Source organism: Aptenodytes patagonicus, chromosome 1 (assembly GCF_965638725.1).
Source record: "Aptenodytes patagonicus chromosome 1, bAptPat1.pri.cur, whole genome shotgun sequence".
Lineage (NCBI taxonomy): Eukaryota > Metazoa > Chordata > Aves > Sphenisciformes > Spheniscidae > Aptenodytes > Aptenodytes patagonicus.
In genome coordinates, this window is record NC_134949.1 from 156,400,809 (window position 1) to 156,420,247 (window position 19,439).

The window sequence follows — 19,439 nt, forward strand, 5'->3', positions numbered from 1 at the left end:
AAAGTTACTTCTTGATACAACTGTATAAGATAAAATATTTTTTAATGTCATTCAGGATAGGAGTCCTGCAAAGAACAGACGTCGTTATAAAGATTCAGCAGAGTCGGGATAATGCTCGTGTGTTCAAACATGTTATAAAGGTCTCGGAAAACACAGGCGTACTCCATCCCTACCGCCACCTTTCCACAGCTGACGTTACTAGGGTTTCACGTGGTTGGTGTAGTACAGCGACATTTTATTGAACAAAGACGGACGTGCTCAGGAGTCCACCCAGAACTCCAGACTTACACCCATGCCAGTTAAATGCCAGAAGAGTGACATTAATCAGGTAACGAAGGCTGGAAAGTTTTTGGGGACTGGGAGCTGGGGGGAGCGAAGCAAGAAGTTCTCATTGTAACCCGGCCTCCCGTGCACACCTGAGCCACCACACAACGGGCTGCCCGAAGAAGTCCCTTCATCGGTACCTGTGGCACGCTCTGTGCAACAAAACCCAATTGCTTATTTTCTCCAGACTTTCAGATCAGTAGTATTGTAGTATTATCAATGTGACAACTTATCCCTTTAAAGCACAGAAATGAAGATCTAACCGAATTCTCTCTCATAAATGTACAGCCATTAATCTTATTTCAAGCAGAGTGCCAGATTCTGAGCAATTTTTTCTCATTAGCATTTTTCCTCTCCTTTTGACTTAGAGAGGGGAAAAACTGCATGTGATGACATATAGATATCATAGGTAATTTTTATGTGAGGAAGCGTGGAGATATGAAAGAGCAGAAAAGGGTTTAACGAGTGCTTTTTGTATGTACCAGCGACTGTAACGGAGGATGGCTAAAAAAAAAAGTCAGAGCTGCAACATTTCTGTAATTAGAAGCTACATGTTAAGGATACGTGCCTCAGTATCTGCAAAAGCATCTGTGTGAGAGACTAATCTCATTTATTATGTCCTGAATCACAGACACACTGTCACATTAAAAAAAAAAAATCTGCACTACTGTTTCGGTTTTCACACATACAAAGTTGGAGGAGACTCACTGGGAAAAAGAAGCGAGAGAGATGAATTACAAACACAAATAATTTAGCAAGAGCTAAATTAAGAAGAAATATTCTGACAGCATCTCCTCTCTCCAAGGGCACGTCTAAGACACCACGTTCCCTAACTGGAGAGAAAAAGACTGCATCAAGCTTGAACTCCCAGAACCCATTTAATTTCCAAACGAGAAGGACGGTCAAAGAAACATTCCTCCTTCCTGCCTCTCCTCCTTCACGTACCCAGCCAGCGATTAACAACCAGATTACCATTCATTCCCTCCTTCCTGCCGCAGCCATACCCGAAGAACTTACCACAGTAGCAATGCTGTCCCCGGACTTCAGGTACGCAAAACAAGAATGAGCAAACCGACAGTGCCAAAATAAAAGGAGGAACAGACTCGGGTTCTCCAATGTGAAGTTCTCTTACCCAAGGGGTGTTGCAGTTGTCCTGCCTAGGGGAATTTGAATGCAGACCTTTCCTAAGTTTCCTGGTGATACAGAACCGAATACCACGCACCGCTCTGACGTAGGCTGTCATCTCCTCCGGTCGAGCGTTACCCCAATTGCTCAAGCGCTGTAGGCACACTGGAAGAGCACCCTCCACCTGCCACCTCCCTGCTGAGCCCTTGCTCTGCCTCAGCCTCACCTTGGTTTTTTTTGCTTTTTCGTTTTGTTACCGTGGGACTTCCATATGAATTCATCCAAATGAGTTCCAGTATAAAATTTAACAACGAAACAGGTAACAATGTATGACTCAAACGTCAGTATTTTTTCCAGTCCACATTTCTGGGGGGCCAAAAGAATTAGATCCCCCAACTTAGATATTCATCACCCTTTTGGTCACCTATGACTGCAAATATGCTACCTCGCATTACTCTGGCTTCTGTATTTGTTCTGTATGTACAATTACTGTTACTGCTGCATTTTAGCCAAAGTACGAGTCTGAAAAATATCTCGTATTAATGAAGAATTGTTTAATCTCTTACAGCCATACCTTTTCATGCAATAACAATTAAGAACTTTCTCGTGGTCTGGAATGATATCATCTCTATTCCACTGCAACACTAGTCGACAAGACTAAGTTCATCACTACCTAGTGGCTAGAATTAGTGTTTATCATGGAGAGTGCTATTTGTTTTAGTACCTCCTTGTTAGATAGGAACAAAGCATACTGAGGACGTTTGCAGCAAAAGAAAGTATTTCTTATGAATCGCATGCCACTGTAGGCAAAAGGCTTATCAGATCCTTGTAAAATCACTTCCTCTCTATCAGCAAGTATTTTCAGGACAGGGGACTACAAATTTGGCTATGTCATCGTTGCCAGTTGTACACACAATGTTTGAAAACCATGAATACAAGATATAGAAGAATCTGCTCATACCAGTGCAACACAGGAGAATCACTCGTGCCAGAATTAAGTCAGAAATGCCCACGTTTGTCTTTTTTGAAGGTGCCTTTCACTAAACGTGGCTTACGTGTCAGTAGAAAGCGCTACAAAATTCCTCACTTGGATTTTATTTGTTTTTTAAAACCCAACACAACAGCTATACTTTTCTAATTTCAAACCCAGGAAAGAGAAAGATCCAAAGGTCTTTTGCATCAAAGACAAAGAAATGGCTATTTTTTTCCCCTGGATGTAGTCTGGTTGCCCCTTCCTGGAGGCAGCACTACGCTTACGAGGCTGTTTCGTAAGCCAGCCTTTTGGTAACAGGAGACCTCTGCCGAGACTGCATCTAGAAGATACTGCGCAGGTACCCTATTTTGCTGAAAGTCTCCACTCTGATTTGGAACACTGAAACAGTGAGCAGCCGTACTAACTCAATTGCATGCTGGTCAGTAAGCTTGGTATTTATTAGAGCTTTACAGAATTAGAAGAAATGCTTTGACTTTGAAATACTTTTATTTAATGTCATCATTTTTTAACATCTCTTGTGGGAACCTGCTTCTTTTAAACTGATTGCTTTAAAATGGTTAAATAGCAATGTGAATACTTATCAGGGCAGTTAAGCAAAGGGTTTTCACTGTTGTTTGAAAAACCTTAGTTTACAGAATGTTTTGTAGATTATAACAAATCCAGTACGCCTGTAGTGCACCTTTGTAGTTTTCTTCCCAATTATACCTTCCTTCCGTGATTTTGATTGCACAGTCATCCGCAAGTACTAAAACCTGTTCTTGTGGAGTTCCTATCTGCCTAAGTTATGTCATAGCAAACATTTAGCCCATAACCTGTACACTTATGTATCAGCTACATCTTTATCCTCCAAAGAAACTCTAGAATGATATAAGATCAATTTATTCAGCTGTATGTACAGTATATTTGCATATTAATAAATAAATCAATATTAAAGTTAAGGTCTCGTCCCCCATATAAAAGTGACTACAGTCTGACCAGACTATCTGACTTTGCTTTTTTTTTTTTTTCTTCCAAGCACAGCTGTGTGACTGAGGCTATCCGTTTCCACTCAGTTTATTACAGTAACTGTAGGAGTAGAAACCTAATGGACCAGTGCTTACCTTTAAATTCTATATAGCAGAGGAGGGGGGGGGGGGGGGGGGGGAAGTACTAAAAAGTGCATCAAAAGCCAACAGTTTGTAGAGCAAAAAAATCAAGTTCACAATGTGATCCTGGGGAAGAGAATCCAGCCCAAAAGAGGACATGCTGCAGCAAACATTATAACCAACGCACATTTTTGTCTTGATAGTAAGCTGCATGATGCCAGTCTTGTCACATAATGTTCCAAGAATTCCAACTCCAATAGATGCCATCTCCACCTCTACAAATTTATCAACACCACATTCAGTGCAAAGTGACATTTCTTAAAATAAGTATTTGCTTTGTCTCCATAACATTCATCCCTACTGTGAAGGAAAGGCTCATTTTCTTTAACTGTTTATTACTATATACAGAAGAGCCTATATTTGCACCTCTCCATTTCTGGTAGTGAATTTTCTTTGCTATCTACATTCATTAGAAATCAAAAAGATAAGTGGCGATATTTCATATTTACTGGAAGTCTTTCCATTAGCCCAAAGAATAGCTGTTCATCTTGATTTATACCTAAAGTAGCTGCACTTTGTTCTTTTTTCCAGCCCGCTTTCAATGGGGTATAAGTCATGAGAACCCGTGGGACGGGAACGTATTTCAAGTCTGATTGCTGGAGCTGGAAGAGTGATGAGTCCCGTTTGAATTCAGGAGTCTGTTTGCAGCACAGTGTGTGTGGACCATACCCCCATTTGGGTATCTTACAAATACAGGCTCGCAGAAGGGATTTTGGCACACCTGACAGACCTTTTTGTCCGAAAGAAGAATTGGGGTTCCTTTTTGTTTAACCTAAAGAGAGGGGAAAAAATCCAAACATGAATCTAGCAAGAAAGGAAGGGAAATGACGAGGCATATAACTTCAACTGTACCAAATGGACAAACCTGGTCAATGATAGAGATAGTAGGAAGAGACAGCTTGAACTTGAATTCAATTTCCACATTCGTACTCATACATTTTCATGCTTCCTCTTAAGTACTGCTTTTTTTCCTTCTTTGTTTAATAAAGAAAAGCACTCACACATTTAATGCAACTGAAAACCCCATGCAACTTCCTAAACTCCACAGCAAACTGAGCACTGATGCATTTTCATTCCAGACAGATTCTGCTGGATATACCGTCGCTAGAACTAAACAGATTTAAGAATCTGCTGGGAGCTTTAAGCAACACAGCTCTAGCTAGGAATAGAAGAAAGCTTCACAAGTGAATTTACCACTAACAAAAGCTACTAACAAGCTTCAAGTAATACTAAGTGCTGGGTAAACTTTTTTGCAAACTCTGACAGGTCTCAATCCTAGTGAAGAAACGCTAACTCACATTTGTTAAAGTTTCTGCAAGAACTTCGTTAATCTGTAAATCCCAGATTCACTTTCATTCAGCCCGGAAGTTCACCAAAGTTGTTCCTATTTCAAGGTCCCCACTGTCCGTTTTGTTTTACAGAGAAAGCATAAAATTAAGTTTGAATCTAGGAGTCATGGCAAAAAAATGCAGCAAGTAAAATTGCCAAGGACATGAAGACAACTTTGTCCTAATTCTTCAAACTACTTCTGATTATTAAATGCCAAAGGACTTAACTGTAAAGCTTCAAAGTGCCTCTACTTAAAAAAAAAACCCCAAACAACAACCTACCTTCTCGTGTTTGTAGATTAAGTTTTCAGCTTGTGCTAACCCAAGTGCAATCTGAGTCATTCTTTTTGTATGAATGCTTTGCCTCACTGCTCCAGCCAGGAATGGGGAGAGGAGCTGCACTGACCAGCTGTCAGGCACCAGCTGCAAGACTAGAGCCGCATCAAATTCAGCAGCGTGGTTATTCAAGAGATCCACAGCAGCCATGACTAGTGCACAATCCGAAGTGCCTGGATTTAGGTACACTGACAGCAGCATATGAAAAAGCCTCCGTCTGTACTGCATGTCTCTGTTCTCAGAGTTCCATATACAGTATTCTTCAGCAGCACGGAAATCCTTTAACTTGTGGACAAGGATATGCAAAGCCTTCTCATGGTCTTCTAGTTTTCCATATAAAATTGCACTTTCCATATGAAGGTCTGTGCCATGGATTTTGTCTGTTAAATGAGAAACAAGGCGGTATTTGCTCAGTGGAGAAGATGACTACTCCCTCTCCCAGAGTCAACGCAAACAAGCCCACAGTACTCAACTACTGCTATTTTTGCAGGGGTGCTGGCAGCTATAAAGAGGACAGATGTTTATAAGTACAAGAATGCCTATATGCATGGAAACACATCTCTAACAGAAGAGCACCACAAAAGACGGGAAAAAGAAACTACTAAATGACAGGTGACAAAACCAGTGTCACTGACATCTTTTAAATTCTAGCATGTCAGTCTTGCACATTTCTGTGCACGCTCCTACCATGTATGATGAACTGTGAGATGAAGCCACAATATTCTTAACGTCCGCTTCTCCCATTATTATAGAAAATTACAGAATAGAGTCCATAAAAGACAATAAATATCAAATAGTATTCCCTTTAAGAAAAGGACACTACAAACCCTTAATCCAGTCTGACAGCTTAAAGTGTCAGCAATAGGCAGGGGGAATGGCAAGTTCATCTGGCATTTCAAGATAAAGTAGAAAATCCTCTGCTTATTGTAAAGGTGATAAAGATTCAGCATAGGCCTCTGTAAAAGGTATGGAAATACGATGTTTTTCTCCCGAAAATATTTTGGTTATCAGGGAGGAACACACTAGCATGCATTGATCTCACCTTCATGTAAGATAAGAATTGGCATGTAAGAAATCCTGTGTTTTGGAGAACATGGATTTCAAGACAATAATCCATCTTGTAACTCTTGCCCTTAAAAATTTGGTTAAAAATTAAAAGATGAAAAAAAGCAAGAGTTTCAATGGCTGTGTTATACTTGTAGATTATCTGTCATATAATGTTTTGCTGACTGGAAAGGCAAGGGGACATCAAATGTGGGTAAAATATTTTAGTTGCTACTCAGCTATTTTTATTTCCACATCCACTGGATTTTTCCACCAAATTTCCAAAAAACATTTCACATCTTTCAGTACAATAACAAGTCATTTCCCTTTCATCCACTGGAACATTAAAAATTAGCCATTGTAAGCTTGGCCGAGGAAAAAATTTAGCTCAACTGTTGCTTGCCTTATACCAACAGTAAGACATAAGTTGCACTTTTCACTCAAAAAGATGCTCATATTTTTGTTTAGCTTTCCCAGCTAAACCCAGCTTTCGGGATGAGAGTGGGTTATGGGCAACAAACAAGTGCTTGGTAATCAGATTCCTCAAAGCTTCACTTCAGTTCACTGAGAAACAGACTGCTTAACAAACAAACTTGTAAGTCTTCCATTTGCAAAAGATTGTCACAACTTACATGCTCATCACTAAAAAAACCTGACTATAAATTAAGAAGGTTATTGTATGAAGATATTTTTTCTAGCTAGTTATGGTATTCTGTCTTTGGTGCAGTGATAAACATATCATTGTACCTCACGAGCTATGGGAGATCAAAGACAACACTAACAGATACGCTTTCTCAATTAACTTGTGACTGTTAGAAATACAGATGATGAGCCTATCGACTAAATACACCTAGAAACCTCCGATCTTTTAGTTTTCTAACCTTATGAGGACTTTATTTTGTTTCCTGCTGGAACTGACATATAGCATTTATAATAGACAACATGCATCTTACCCAAAATAAAGCGAATTCTATAAAGATCAGATTTCTGAAGAAGACTGCGTAGTTTAAACAGCAGTTCAGTTGTTTCCGTACAATTATCTGTGGTCACAGATTTTAGCTGAAGTATTGCCTCCAAGTACAAGACAGCTAGATGAGTATGGTACTTTTCTTTCTACAGATGAAAAGAACAATGTTAGCTCAGTTAACAAAGACAACCCCTTCTCCCCACCAATAACAGTGATGAATATTTACATAATTACATAGAAGTGTGTTTTAATTCATTTATTTAATTTGAATTAATCAGAAAGTCTTTTGTTTATGCAGATAGACAACTTATTCATACCAGCTTCACAAAATACACTGTACCTATAGTATGGGATTCTCTATTTCATTAATACAAATATTTCTAAAATGTAGATATGAAACGTCTTATTCCTAAACCCCTCTTCATCTTAAATAAACAAACTCTATAAATAGCTTTTCTTGTGCAAAAATTATTTCCTTTCAGAAGTTCACCTAATGAAAGTCAATGCAGTAAAGCAGATCTCTCTCCAGTGGAGTACAAGTACGATGTCCACTGTGTCTTCCCCTTTTGTTTCCCTTGTCAAATGAGTAATTTTGATCTAATTACTTCTTCCTCATATTCAGGTATGTTCTTTGACCTTTTCTATTTCTGCAATAAAGTTTGAGAAAGCCACCAGAGGTAGACAAGCACTCTGAAGGCACAGTGCTTTTTGTGTTATCCACTACCCAATATTCAGCAAAACAAGCTGATGATTTGACTGTTCGAAACATTCTCACTAAAGCATTCACAATAATCTAGTACTTTCTAAAGACCAAATCAATTTATAAACCAGCCTTTACTAGCAGGTAGAGTAGATTTAACTATAAATTATTTTTGTTACAAATATTCTACAAGGCACTATGTTTAACTCAAAAAGTTTGTTTGAAAACATTCATGACATTAGAAACTAGTACATTCATCCGTCATGGTGTCACACACCTTGACGTATTTGCAATAGTGACAGAGGGAAACCATTGATCTAGCACGTGTATTTGAAGAATGTAAAATAGTGAACTGGTCATCAGTTCTGCCGAGTTCTTTCAATGTTCATTTCCTTGCTTTATTTGCAGGTTAAAGTAACTTCTCCTGTGCTTAAAACGTCTTGTATCCGAGTACCATAATGTTTGGCTGCTTCTGTATTGTGCTTAAAAACCCAAAGGTAGAATACACTGTCACTTATGACTTGTGAACACATTTTTTGGACATTCAACATGCAGAGTGGTTTGGAATTCTACAGTGAGAGGTGCATGCTTGAATTCTTTCATTAATTGCTCAAATCGCTCCAGAAGGACAAACTAAAACACACCTACTTATAAAACACTGAATTAGCAATTTTAGTATATTGCTGCCACAGTGCAAGAGGATTAGCAGTTGCTCAACCATTTTTCTATGATCTTACCAGGTGGAGGTTTGAGCCTCATCGGTGAAACAGAAAAGTATGCAATAATCAGATGTAACCCCCCCCCCGAACCTCTGAGGGGAGGTAAGCAACTGTCTTGCCATCACAAAACTTGAAAAGTTAAAAATAATGCCGATATCTGCTCCTCATCTTCTACTTTAATCTTAAAACCACTCCTTCCCTACTCTGAGTACATCTGAAAGCTTTCAAATTATGCTTGTTTCTTCTAGGCTGGCTTTTTTCAGAGTTGTTCATCATAGTCTGCATGCTGAATCCTATGCCTACTTTTAGTATTCTTGTAGGACTCACCTCTATTTTTCTTTCCAATACTAGATGTTCTAGATATTTAATGTGTGCTTTAGGATATTTGTTAAGGCAACTGATGATATCATCTGGATTAATGTTGTTTTTCTCCTGTTCTTCCAAAGGCCTTTTAGTGAAAATCTGTACGCCAACCTAGAAAGAGTTAATAGCATTTGAGAACTCAGTGGCAACCATTTTATTATCTTTTTATTTTAAATACTTATTTAATAGCACTATCAGATTAGTTAGTACATTATTCAGGAAGATAAACAACACAAAACCCCGCTCAACACCACCAAGATTACACTACTCAGTGCTTACTGTGATCTCACTCACTCCTACCTCCATTACCTCAATTTGTAGTCTATACATTATCCAGCCTATAAACCTTGTGTTGGGCACAACCTCCACCAGCCACAAAAAGTATTGAACAGATCTGCGTAACAGCAGAACAAGAGACTTCAGCCTTTGCAGCAAGAAAGTGTAAGTTAGAGACCAGAATGTTTACAGCCTTATAAAATGTGATGATACACACAGAGCAAGAGACTTCTATAATGACCAAAACAAAAGTTTAGAAATCTGTCATTGCATGTAATAGCAGAGCTTTAAATTAATTTAAATTAGGCAGTGACAAGTTCCAACAGCACAGACTGTCTGATACAGCATCAAGCATCCCACTTAACAGCACAGCACGCTAATGGATGTTACAAAATTATTTTTCTAATTTTGGTGCATTAAGTTAATTCTTGTAGCAATGACGTTTTGTCTTGAATGAAGGCTATTTATGCTACATCCTAGTGTACGCAGATATCACCCATCCCTGGAATCCTTTTAAAAAAGAAACAGCAGCAACAGTTAACCTGTTAGGTGATTTTTTTTATTTTTTTTTTTTTTTTTTTTTTAAGATCTGAAAATTATTTTGCTTAATATGAAGAAAAACAGAAGACATGCTGTACCTTTCATTGTACAGGATGACCTAAACTTTGTTTTCAGAAGAAAAAGAGGCAATTATCACTAGCACTTGTTAACAGAGGGACTTAGAAGAATTGAGAAACCTGGAAGTTTTCTTCTGTTGATCACTATTTAACTGGCATTAAATATTCTGCAAAAATGATCCAATTAGCTATCAAGATGGAACAACGTTAATGAACACTCAAACACCACTGCAGGGGAATACTTTCTACTTATGATGTCCTGTGAAAAGTACACCAATCACAAACCTCTTCATTTTTTTGTAAAACCCATGCAGAGTATTTCCACACTAGATCTTGGTCTGAGCAGAATGTAAGGAAGTCTACTATATATTCATAGAGATCTGAACGTGTAGAATCTTGAATGTCTCCATCAACTATTTTCACCCATAACTGCAACAAAAACACACACAGATTAAGTGCTTCAAACATGTACTCAAAATTTAGGTGAGCTACTACAACACTTAGTATTAGCTATTGGTATTTGTAGAATTAGAAAGAGCTCCTAGGAAGATCAATTGCAAGGGACCTCACTGGTCACTAAATTTATGCGTCCCCCTCCATCACAGGCTTTTCTTGCACCTGCCATATTCAACTAATTCAGACCCTGTATCATGTGGGTTCTCCTTCTGAGAGTGATTGGCCGAATACTTCAGGAGGAGGTACAATAATCACAAAGAAAGCTTTTGATAAGTCCTTTTCTCCAATGCATGGTATACTTTTCATGTGTTCTGTGCATGCAAGACTAAAAGCAAATGATACAAACAATTTAGAAGAAAAGCTGATTTTGGTCTTCTTTCATTTTGAACTGAAGAACTTCAAGTACCATGTGAGATTATTTTTATACACATTATAATTGGAATTAAAAGGTGCCACATCTAGCAGACCAGTTTAGCAATAAACCTTGTTCCTTGCAACAAAGAAAAATGTCTTGCGCATGACAAAGGTACATATTGTTTTTGCTATCCTTACTGGTTTTCTGCTCAGGAAATTACTATTTACATAACTGACAAACACATTTGACAGTGTTACTGGGATTAACATACTCAAAAAGCCACACAGTAAGGCAAACTACTTAAGGTATTGGATATGGTCTGAGACATACATTTTATTTATTGATCAAGAACATATTAATTTTTCTAGATGAAGTTTTGCAGACAGGAATAACAAAATTATTTAGTCTGCAGTCTATGGACCGCTGCTAGCCCTAGTGACATCAGAAGGGAGGTCCCCAAAGGGATTACTAACGCAGCTGAAACCCACAGATCTTGCAGAATGTGTTCACTGTCCATCATCAGATAAGGAAATAAACTCTCAGTTGCTGTCAGTGTCTGCCATGAGATTACAATATTGCTTTTCTGTGTGTATACAGACTAATCAGCACAGGGTATGTTCCTGAAGTCTCTCAAACACCTTTTTTAAGTGATCTCGTGGACAGAAGTGCTAAAATAATCATCTTTTAAGAGTACAAACATATGTTCTGGTATGCACAGTTTTGCTTAAAAAATAGCATACAAGCATCTAAATATCTTAAGTAGCTGTCATCTTCAGTAAGCTCTTCAGGTTTTTCATATCTAGCATATTAATTTATTCAAGGCAGTCTTAGCATAAGTTTCTCTCATATATACACATCACTACTTTTCAAACAGATAAATTAGCATCTCAGATTTTTATTCTCAGAGGTAAACTGGTATTTTGGAATGGTTTACAGATGACGCTAAAAGCTTTATTCTAACCTGAAGTGCTGCAGCATCCTGACCGTTGTAGTGATACAGGAGACCAAGGGCAAAATACCTGTATAGAAAGAGAAAATAATATTAAAATCGCCAGATCTTTCCTACCAATTTCATTATGGTTTGATTAGCACAGAATATAACAAATAATTGCTTACAGTGACATGTACACGGCCATGTCTACACTTGAACAAGTATCTGTAGGCTCTTTTTCAGAATCAAAGGAGAAAAGTTCTGTCCTAGAAATATGTCTGTGTCTCTCCTATCTCTAAGGCAGTTTCTAGTTACTAGCTCCAACTTAAACAAAGTATGTGTCAAATTAGAGATGATTCCCATGCCGTTATTTGAATTTTATATACAGACTTAACACCCAGCTCCAAATAATAAATATCCCTCCAATAGTTAATCAGGTGTCACTAAATCAAATTTTTATGATGCTTTTACTCAAAACTCTGTTTTATTATCAGAAACATTTTTTTCTTTACTGCAGCATGAAATCAAGTCAGGCAAGGAAGAGCTTTGTACAGTGCCGTTACAGGGTTTTTTTGTGTACTGTAATAAAAACACAGCTAAAGTTCTGTAACGGCTGTTCTCATGGAATGATGTTCTACCATTTACATTTGCGAGAGTTTGCCATGCAAACCATACTTACCAAGAGGATTTAACAAAACACCTGAAATAAATGAAACCACCCTAAATCTAACCACAATTAAAGACTCCTCCTCACCACTGTAGTTGCTACTACTGCACCGCACAGTTTAAAGATTAAAGAAATTAAATCCAAGACAGAGACACTACCTATGACTGGAGTTTGTATTTTACATATTTACTACCTAGTGTTTCCTGCTTAATGACAGTCAATTCTCCACCTGCTGGCATTTCCAATTTGAAGTCATTTGCAGTCATCTTAAGCAACCTCCTTTTGGTGAACCAGTGGGAGCACAGAAAGTATACAATTCAGAAGTAAGATCTCTTTCCCTGAATAAGCAACTACAATTTTAAAGCCACTAGCTAGTTAATAGCTTCTACCTAAGGTACTGCCATGCTTTAAGGCATCTTTTCATTCTGTCTTGAGTACTACTACTGCCTCCATTCAACTATTGCATTGTCACAAGGGTAAACAAAACACTTCCCCCCCCTCACCCCTCCAAATTTGTACCAATCCTTTATTTTTTGTGTTGGACGCAGAAGCTTTCAGGGAGAACTCTATTTACCAACGTAAGACAGAACGCATTTCCTTTACCTCAGACTGTCAACTAATACCTTTTCACCAACATTTTTAAATACTGAAAAGTCAGGCCAAGTTGTCTTTTGGACCTGAAAGCACAGAAACTACAAGGATTTGAACACATTGCTCTAGAAGCCAATAGCATTTAAGACAATTTTCCCTCTGGTCTCAAAGGTGCAATACTCAAAAAGTCCACTTACTTTTTGTGTTTTTCCAGCCAGGCAGCACTATCTGTTAAAAGACAAAAGTTCTCCGAAACTAGCAGATCCAGCAGGCTTTCATGATTTGCCTCTGCATATAGCTTGAGTAAAGCTGTGTCAATATCTTCCTTGTAGCCATTTGCAACCTCAGTGCTGCGGACTTCATTCAAGTAACTCATGAGGAATCGTTTGCATTTTGTCATCTTCTCCTGGTCCCCTTGGGTCAGCTGGTTTAGGTCCGCGTACTCATGCAGAGGGGGATGAGACCGTATAAATGAAGAGGAAGTAGGCAACAGGAAGGGGTAGAGAGAGATCAGCTCCCGGACATCAAGCTGGCCGCTTCTGCAATTACAGTGTCAAACTAGATGAAGCAAAAAGAAAGAAAAAGTATACATAGGCACAAAAAAATAACATACTGGGAATGTGTGCACACACATGCTTAGAGTCAGGACACTAACAGGTTGTCGGTTTCTGAAAGTTATTGCCTTCTATGCTGGAGAAAATACATTCAGAAGAAGTTTGGATTTTTTTTTTTTTTTGCTATTTCTATCCAAACTTGTTTATCATTCTTTTTCCTCCTCTAGACATTGAAAGCTCTGAGAATTGGGAGACTGGCCAGCCTTTTGCTTTTGAGATCCCACAGCTGTTCTGTGGCATATACAAAAATCAGCTGAATAGCCTTAGTGCAGTTCCTAGGACTGTCCTAGACTTCATCCATACATTATGGGAGCTAGTCTTCTGATGGAGGCAAAAAAAAAAAATGGAGAGAGTGAACCCTTTCAGGCAAGCCACAAAGACAGTGCAAGTGTAATTCTGTAGAAAACAGCAACTTCCTGCAGAAAACTCAAGCTTTCAGAACACGTGTTTGGATTATTAAAACATTTTCCCCAACACTGAAATGCACCAGATTCCTCCTTCAGCTCACTTCTTAAGGAGGTTCTGAAAATGAACCGTGGATACTGATTATGCATCTGTCTAACCAATAAGCAGCAGTCTACTGCACAGGCATAGGTCTTCGGTGTACCATCCATGTCAGATACTACGGAGTGGCTTTCCCACTTCGCATGTGAAGGGCATCTATACTTAATCCAGGAGCAAGTTGTAACATAGATACGCTACAGAAAGCATTTTGCTTTCGGCCTAGACTGAAGAAATTCCTCAAGCATTTGAAGAATGCATGTTGTGACAGAAGAATAAAACAAGAAGTTTTTTCACTCATGGCAAACAACTCCCCAATTTTCACAGCTAGAATGACTCCTCCTCCCAGGCCTTGCCTTAGAAGAACGGCAAGAAATCAGGATTTATATTTTATTTCACTGACAAAGTCATTATTCAGAATTCATCTTTAAAGATGAGCATTCCTGAAATGCAGGAGATACCGTTGCTGAAAAAAAATCAAAATGAACTGACAGTTCATTTTCTAAAACAAACCCTGGTTAGTTACTATTTTGTTGCAAATCAAACTTTTAAAAAATAGTTTTTATCTATCCGGTGATCAGCAACTTCAAAAAGACTTTCCCTTCACAACCCTGATTGGAAAGAATTCCAAAAAGAAACCAGTTATAACCATGGACGTAGATGAAGCAGTAGATTTCTGCAAGCAATAAAGTGTGAAAGATCCTCACAAGCAGGCTCATCCCTTCCCTACTGTTGTAAAGTAACTAAAGCAGTGGGGCATGCCCTGAGTTGTTCACTTCTTGCCAGAGACAGTTCCAAAACCACCCAGGAAATATGAACTAGTAGGAAGCATCACCATGGCAACACCTATTTAGAACCTTTAAAAAAGTAAATACTGTCCTTTGGCTACAAAAATCTATACCAGAAGAATGAAATTCTGGGAGACAGCAGCAACAGCAAATTTAAAAGCAGCAAGTATCCTGTTCCAGAACTTAGTGACTGCAAAGCATGGGAACAGCAACACAAACAATAGAGGACCACAACAGAGGAAAATTTGAACATGGGAAGCCCTCCTGTGAGAAGAGGTTTGAATAGCAAGTTTTTCTGATTCGTACACAGAGCTCCTACTGCCCAAAAAACACCTCTACACTAGAAAGGCCAGCCTCTAACCAAGAGGAAAGTGTTCATGTCTACTTTGCAGGTTTCTTCAGTTGAAATTTCCTTTTAATCCCTCTTTTCAGACTTGATCTTTGGTTTTAAAATTCTTAGATCTACATTATGATGGAATTCACAAGTAGATGAGGACTTTTTTTTTAAGAGACAGAATAACCAAGAAGTTCTGTCAGTGGTGTGACCTGACGGTTCAAAGAGCATTTGGGCTTTCAAGTACGAACTTGTTACAATAATCTAACTGCAGCTTTCACTAGTCCAACTACTCACAAAAGTTTAAGGTCTGAGGACCGCCAGATAAAATGTATTGCATGAGATGTATTACGCTAGCAAATTAACCCTATTTAAAGAAATGAGGGATTTTTTTTTTCCCCCTCCAAGGTTCTTCACTGCTTTGTTTTAGAACAAAAGCTAACCCACAACTTGAATAACATCAACAGGCTACTCAAAATTAGTGCAGAAGCAAGGAGTCTTGACAAATCCACAGAAATTCAAGTATAAACATTGGTTCCCTAGCTGGCTATGATGTCAAGTATTGGGAGATGGCCTAAACTTGAGATGGAGACTATGACCATGGAGACAGATGAAGAAGTTAAAAATGCTATATTTAACATGCCACTTTTAATAAGTTTTAAAACATTTTCCAACTTCTACAGTAGCTTCTGCATCCTTTCATCTTACCATCCAACTTTTCCCGGATGAGGAAGTAGTCAGCTACTTCACCACTGAACTTCACAGATTCTGGCCTTAACGACCATCTGTTTCCAAAAGGAGAATCAAAACCAGCTTCCAACTCAGGCTAACTCAAACCCTGGGCTGTGAATCACCAGTGGTTGTCTCAGCAGGTCTGACTCAAGCTCACATTGTACAGTTTTGCTCTCCCCACAGCAATGGTAATCAGCAATCAAGCAGCCTCCTTAAAAGCACAGTATCATTCAGAACAAGCTTCTTCAGAAAAATACCAAATACTAAACAATGACCCCACCTGCATGAATGGTTAACATTAACCTCAAGGCTTATGGCTCCTGGGATCTGTGGATGTCTTGTGGCTCTTTCCACCACATTTGGAGGAAACAGTTTAGGAACAGCTACAAAGGACCTCATCTCTCTTGAAAAACACATTTGAGTCTTCAGCTTCTAGCATCTCAGGTTTAGCAAAATATAGCTAGCAACTTATCACAAAGTAGAAAACAGGCTATTAAGGCAAATCACGCTGTCAATGTTATGAGGCAACTTCCCTTTGAGTAATTCTGCATTAGGTCTTTCTGGGCTTCATATATACTAACAATGCAATGGGCAGAATCTACAAGTTTTCAGGAAACTTAGGTCTAAATTCAGACCCTTAAATTTACAGATATCAGAGATGTCAAAGAAGCCTACATGATTTAGCTGTTTGCCTAGATCCCACTGGCTGTAATAGAAGCTTATATTTTTGAATCACATTTAAGATGCAAATCTCACACTGAGTCCTACTTCTTATGTCTCCAGGTATAAAGTACCAGTAATTTTTTAACCTTTCCTAAGTAGGAGAGACTTTAGCTGTAAGTCTCTCTATAGCCTTTCCTAGGTGAGACAACACTGTGATTTGTTAACATTTTGATTTGTTAAAAAGAGCAACAAAGTTTAGAAAAGTTCCAGTATCTGGTGAGTCAGATTGTAAGCAACATCTAACCAGTGAAAGGACATAACCAAACAGAGAAAGAGAAACAGGAGAGAAATGGTTTCACTGTGACAGCTACCAACATCTCAGCAAGACATCTAGAATTCAGCAAACAGCTTGCTAAACATCTGTTTGGTCTAACTGCATGCGAGCCTCCAATGATAGCAATATGAAATAGCAAAAATATATTATATAAATCACAACTATGTAACACAATCACAATTCTGCTATAGCTTATAACAGAATTTGTCAGACGAAAGCTGCCCCACTGTGACAGCTCACTCAGTTTAAGTTTAATGGATCCAGCTGAAGAAAGTTCTCCTCCGTTTGTTGAACTATTTGAGTTTCAATAAAGCTACCACTTCCTTCCTTTTTGTCCACCTTCTTCAGTATTCAGAAGTATCAGCATAACCAAAAGGAACTTAGCAGGAAAGTATTCCTCTTAAAAGTTTCAGTATTTAAGAACTATGAAGTTAAGCATAAGATATAAGTGTATCTTGACAAGGTTATCCAAGAAGGATTATTGATGCAGGAAAACGAGACCTTTAGACCAATATAATAATTTCCCCTGCTAGCCTGTAACTGACAGGTATTTTCTGAGGAGTGAGACAATCTCACTCCATATGTGGCCAGAAGTAGGTCCACATCACACCAAGTTCTTGGAGGTACTGCTGCCACTCTGTTTCACTGCTAAATCCATCTTTTCTCAGATAGGTACCAAGTTTCCCTTTGGCATTTTAAGACTGAAGTTATTTCTGACTAACACCAGCTTGAAACACCTGCAAAGCAACCCCATGTGTTGACATGGGGACACGAGGAAGTGTTTGCATAGACTGCCATTATCTTTCCCATTTTTCCTCTGGGCATCAGTAAGTCTAAAATGAACAAGATTGTTTGAGTGTGTATCAGGGCATAACCAGGTATTACTTGAACTGGGTGTGTTCACCAGGGCTGAAAATCAGGGAACCTGAATTCCATAATGAGTTTTTCAGAGTCACCAAAATACTCTGAATAGCTTATGTATGGCTGTCCAGAAGAAAAGCACAGAAAACTTAACTTTGCTTTCTCACCCCAGCAGACTTCAGCAATTCATGAACAGTTGTTCTGCTTTGGAGTTGCAACTTTTGGAGGAAGGGAACACCCTGGGATGCCAACTCAGCTCCAAAATTCATGCCTGGACAGCACGTTTTCTCATGAAGCATGTTTATTTCTATAGCGGAGCTCCCACAATCCTGTTCATTAAAGCTCATTTGTCAGATGGACTGCTAGTTGGATGGAGGCTGCATAACTGATCTTGGGTCCTTCCACAAGGTGCTGGAGCTCCCCCGCAGAATACATTTCCTCCTTTTCACTGCTTTTAAAAGATCCTTGGGCCACTACCAGTAAGGCAGGGTCCCCAGTTCAGACCCCACATGGAATTATTGCCAGGCAGGGTGGAATAAAGTGATAGAAAAAAGTTGAAGTGTCAGCCACAGTCAAGTCAGCTGCAGAGCTACACAAGCCTGGCTACCTAACCACACCTAGACAACGAAGACACTTTATAACCAGTACAACCTCAACAAGCTATTTTACCAAAGCTGGCCACACTGAAAAAACTGAAAAAAAGTCCATTGGAAAGCCACACGGAAGGGCTTTGTGGGAATGTTGTAAAGGATTCCTAACTATGTACAGCTTGTACTTCTACTTCAGATACACAACACAGGAGCGATTCAGTCTAGTGTTTGGAAGATTACAGGGAGGAGGAAGATTGCAAGTTGCTCACTAATGCCAAAAATTACAAGTTGATACAGAAAGTGGTTGTGGCCAAAACAAATTGCCACTAAATGCTGTTCAGGCCTTTCCTGTCATTCCCTAATCTTCACTCAGTGTACACTGCCCATTCAAGCCCAGTGTCTCCCATTATCCTGGTGAGCAGGAGGCAAAATGGTGAAGTCCCTCATCAGTAGTAACATTCCTCAAAGCTTTACTTTCCTTGATACATTTCCATAAACCCAAGGATGACTTGTTTCCTATACTGTACATACTTACAATATACAGCAAATTGTCTAACCTTAATCCTATTCCATAGACCCTAAACTGATTTAAAGTGAATTTCAGCAGATAACAAGGAGAGTTATTTTATGTGGTCAGCATGGATTACACTAACTCTGGACAGTGCCCCATCACAGAATGAGGCATGGCTAGCAGAAATGAAATTATCATGTAAAATAAAGATAACGAGCAGCATTTTTTGAATGAAAGTGGAGTACCAAGGTCAATTTCTAAACAAGTGACTGCTGAAACAGCAAAATTGGGAAGGTTAGTACAGACTTCAAGAACAAATAATCTGTCTTCCGGAAAAGGCCTAGCAGAACAAGTGTTAAAACAAATTCAGTATCAGCATCCTCAAAAAAATCAGTGCAACTGTGTCAATAATAGTTAAATTGTAACTAACATTTAAAATGTAACTTTTTGTTAAGGTTTGGGTTTTTTTTTTTCATTTAAAAAAAAAAAAAAAAAGAAGAACCAGGCAATGTTCATGCTGTAAATCACAGGCTCAATAATAAAGCGTTGACCTTCATGGGCATAAAGTAAAAA

General features: G+C 38.7%; 1 protein-coding gene across 1 annotated transcript in view; it reads right to left on the reverse strand.

Annotated features, from left to right (window-relative positions):
* Positions 1 to 3,582: 3,582 nt before the first annotated feature.
* TGFBRAP1 (transforming growth factor beta receptor associated protein 1) overlaps positions 3,583 to 19,439 on the reverse strand; it is a 35,556-nt gene continuing 19,699 nt past the window's right edge. Inside the window, exons 6-12 of the mRNA XM_076359984.1 lie at positions 13,136 to 13,477; positions 11,711 to 11,768; positions 10,224 to 10,367; positions 9,010 to 9,156; positions 7,250 to 7,409; positions 5,199 to 5,632; positions 3,583 to 4,360 (exon numbers count right to left, since the gene is read on the reverse strand). Coding sequence (XP_076216099.1) covers positions 4,172 to 4,360; positions 5,199 to 5,632; positions 7,250 to 7,409; positions 9,010 to 9,156; positions 10,224 to 10,367; positions 11,711 to 11,768; positions 13,136 to 13,477 — 1,474 coding nt within the window. The 3' untranslated portion in view covers positions 3,583 to 4,171. The remainder of the gene's footprint in view (positions 4,361 to 5,198; positions 5,633 to 7,249; positions 7,410 to 9,009; positions 9,157 to 10,223; positions 10,368 to 11,710; positions 11,769 to 13,135; positions 13,478 to 19,439) is intronic.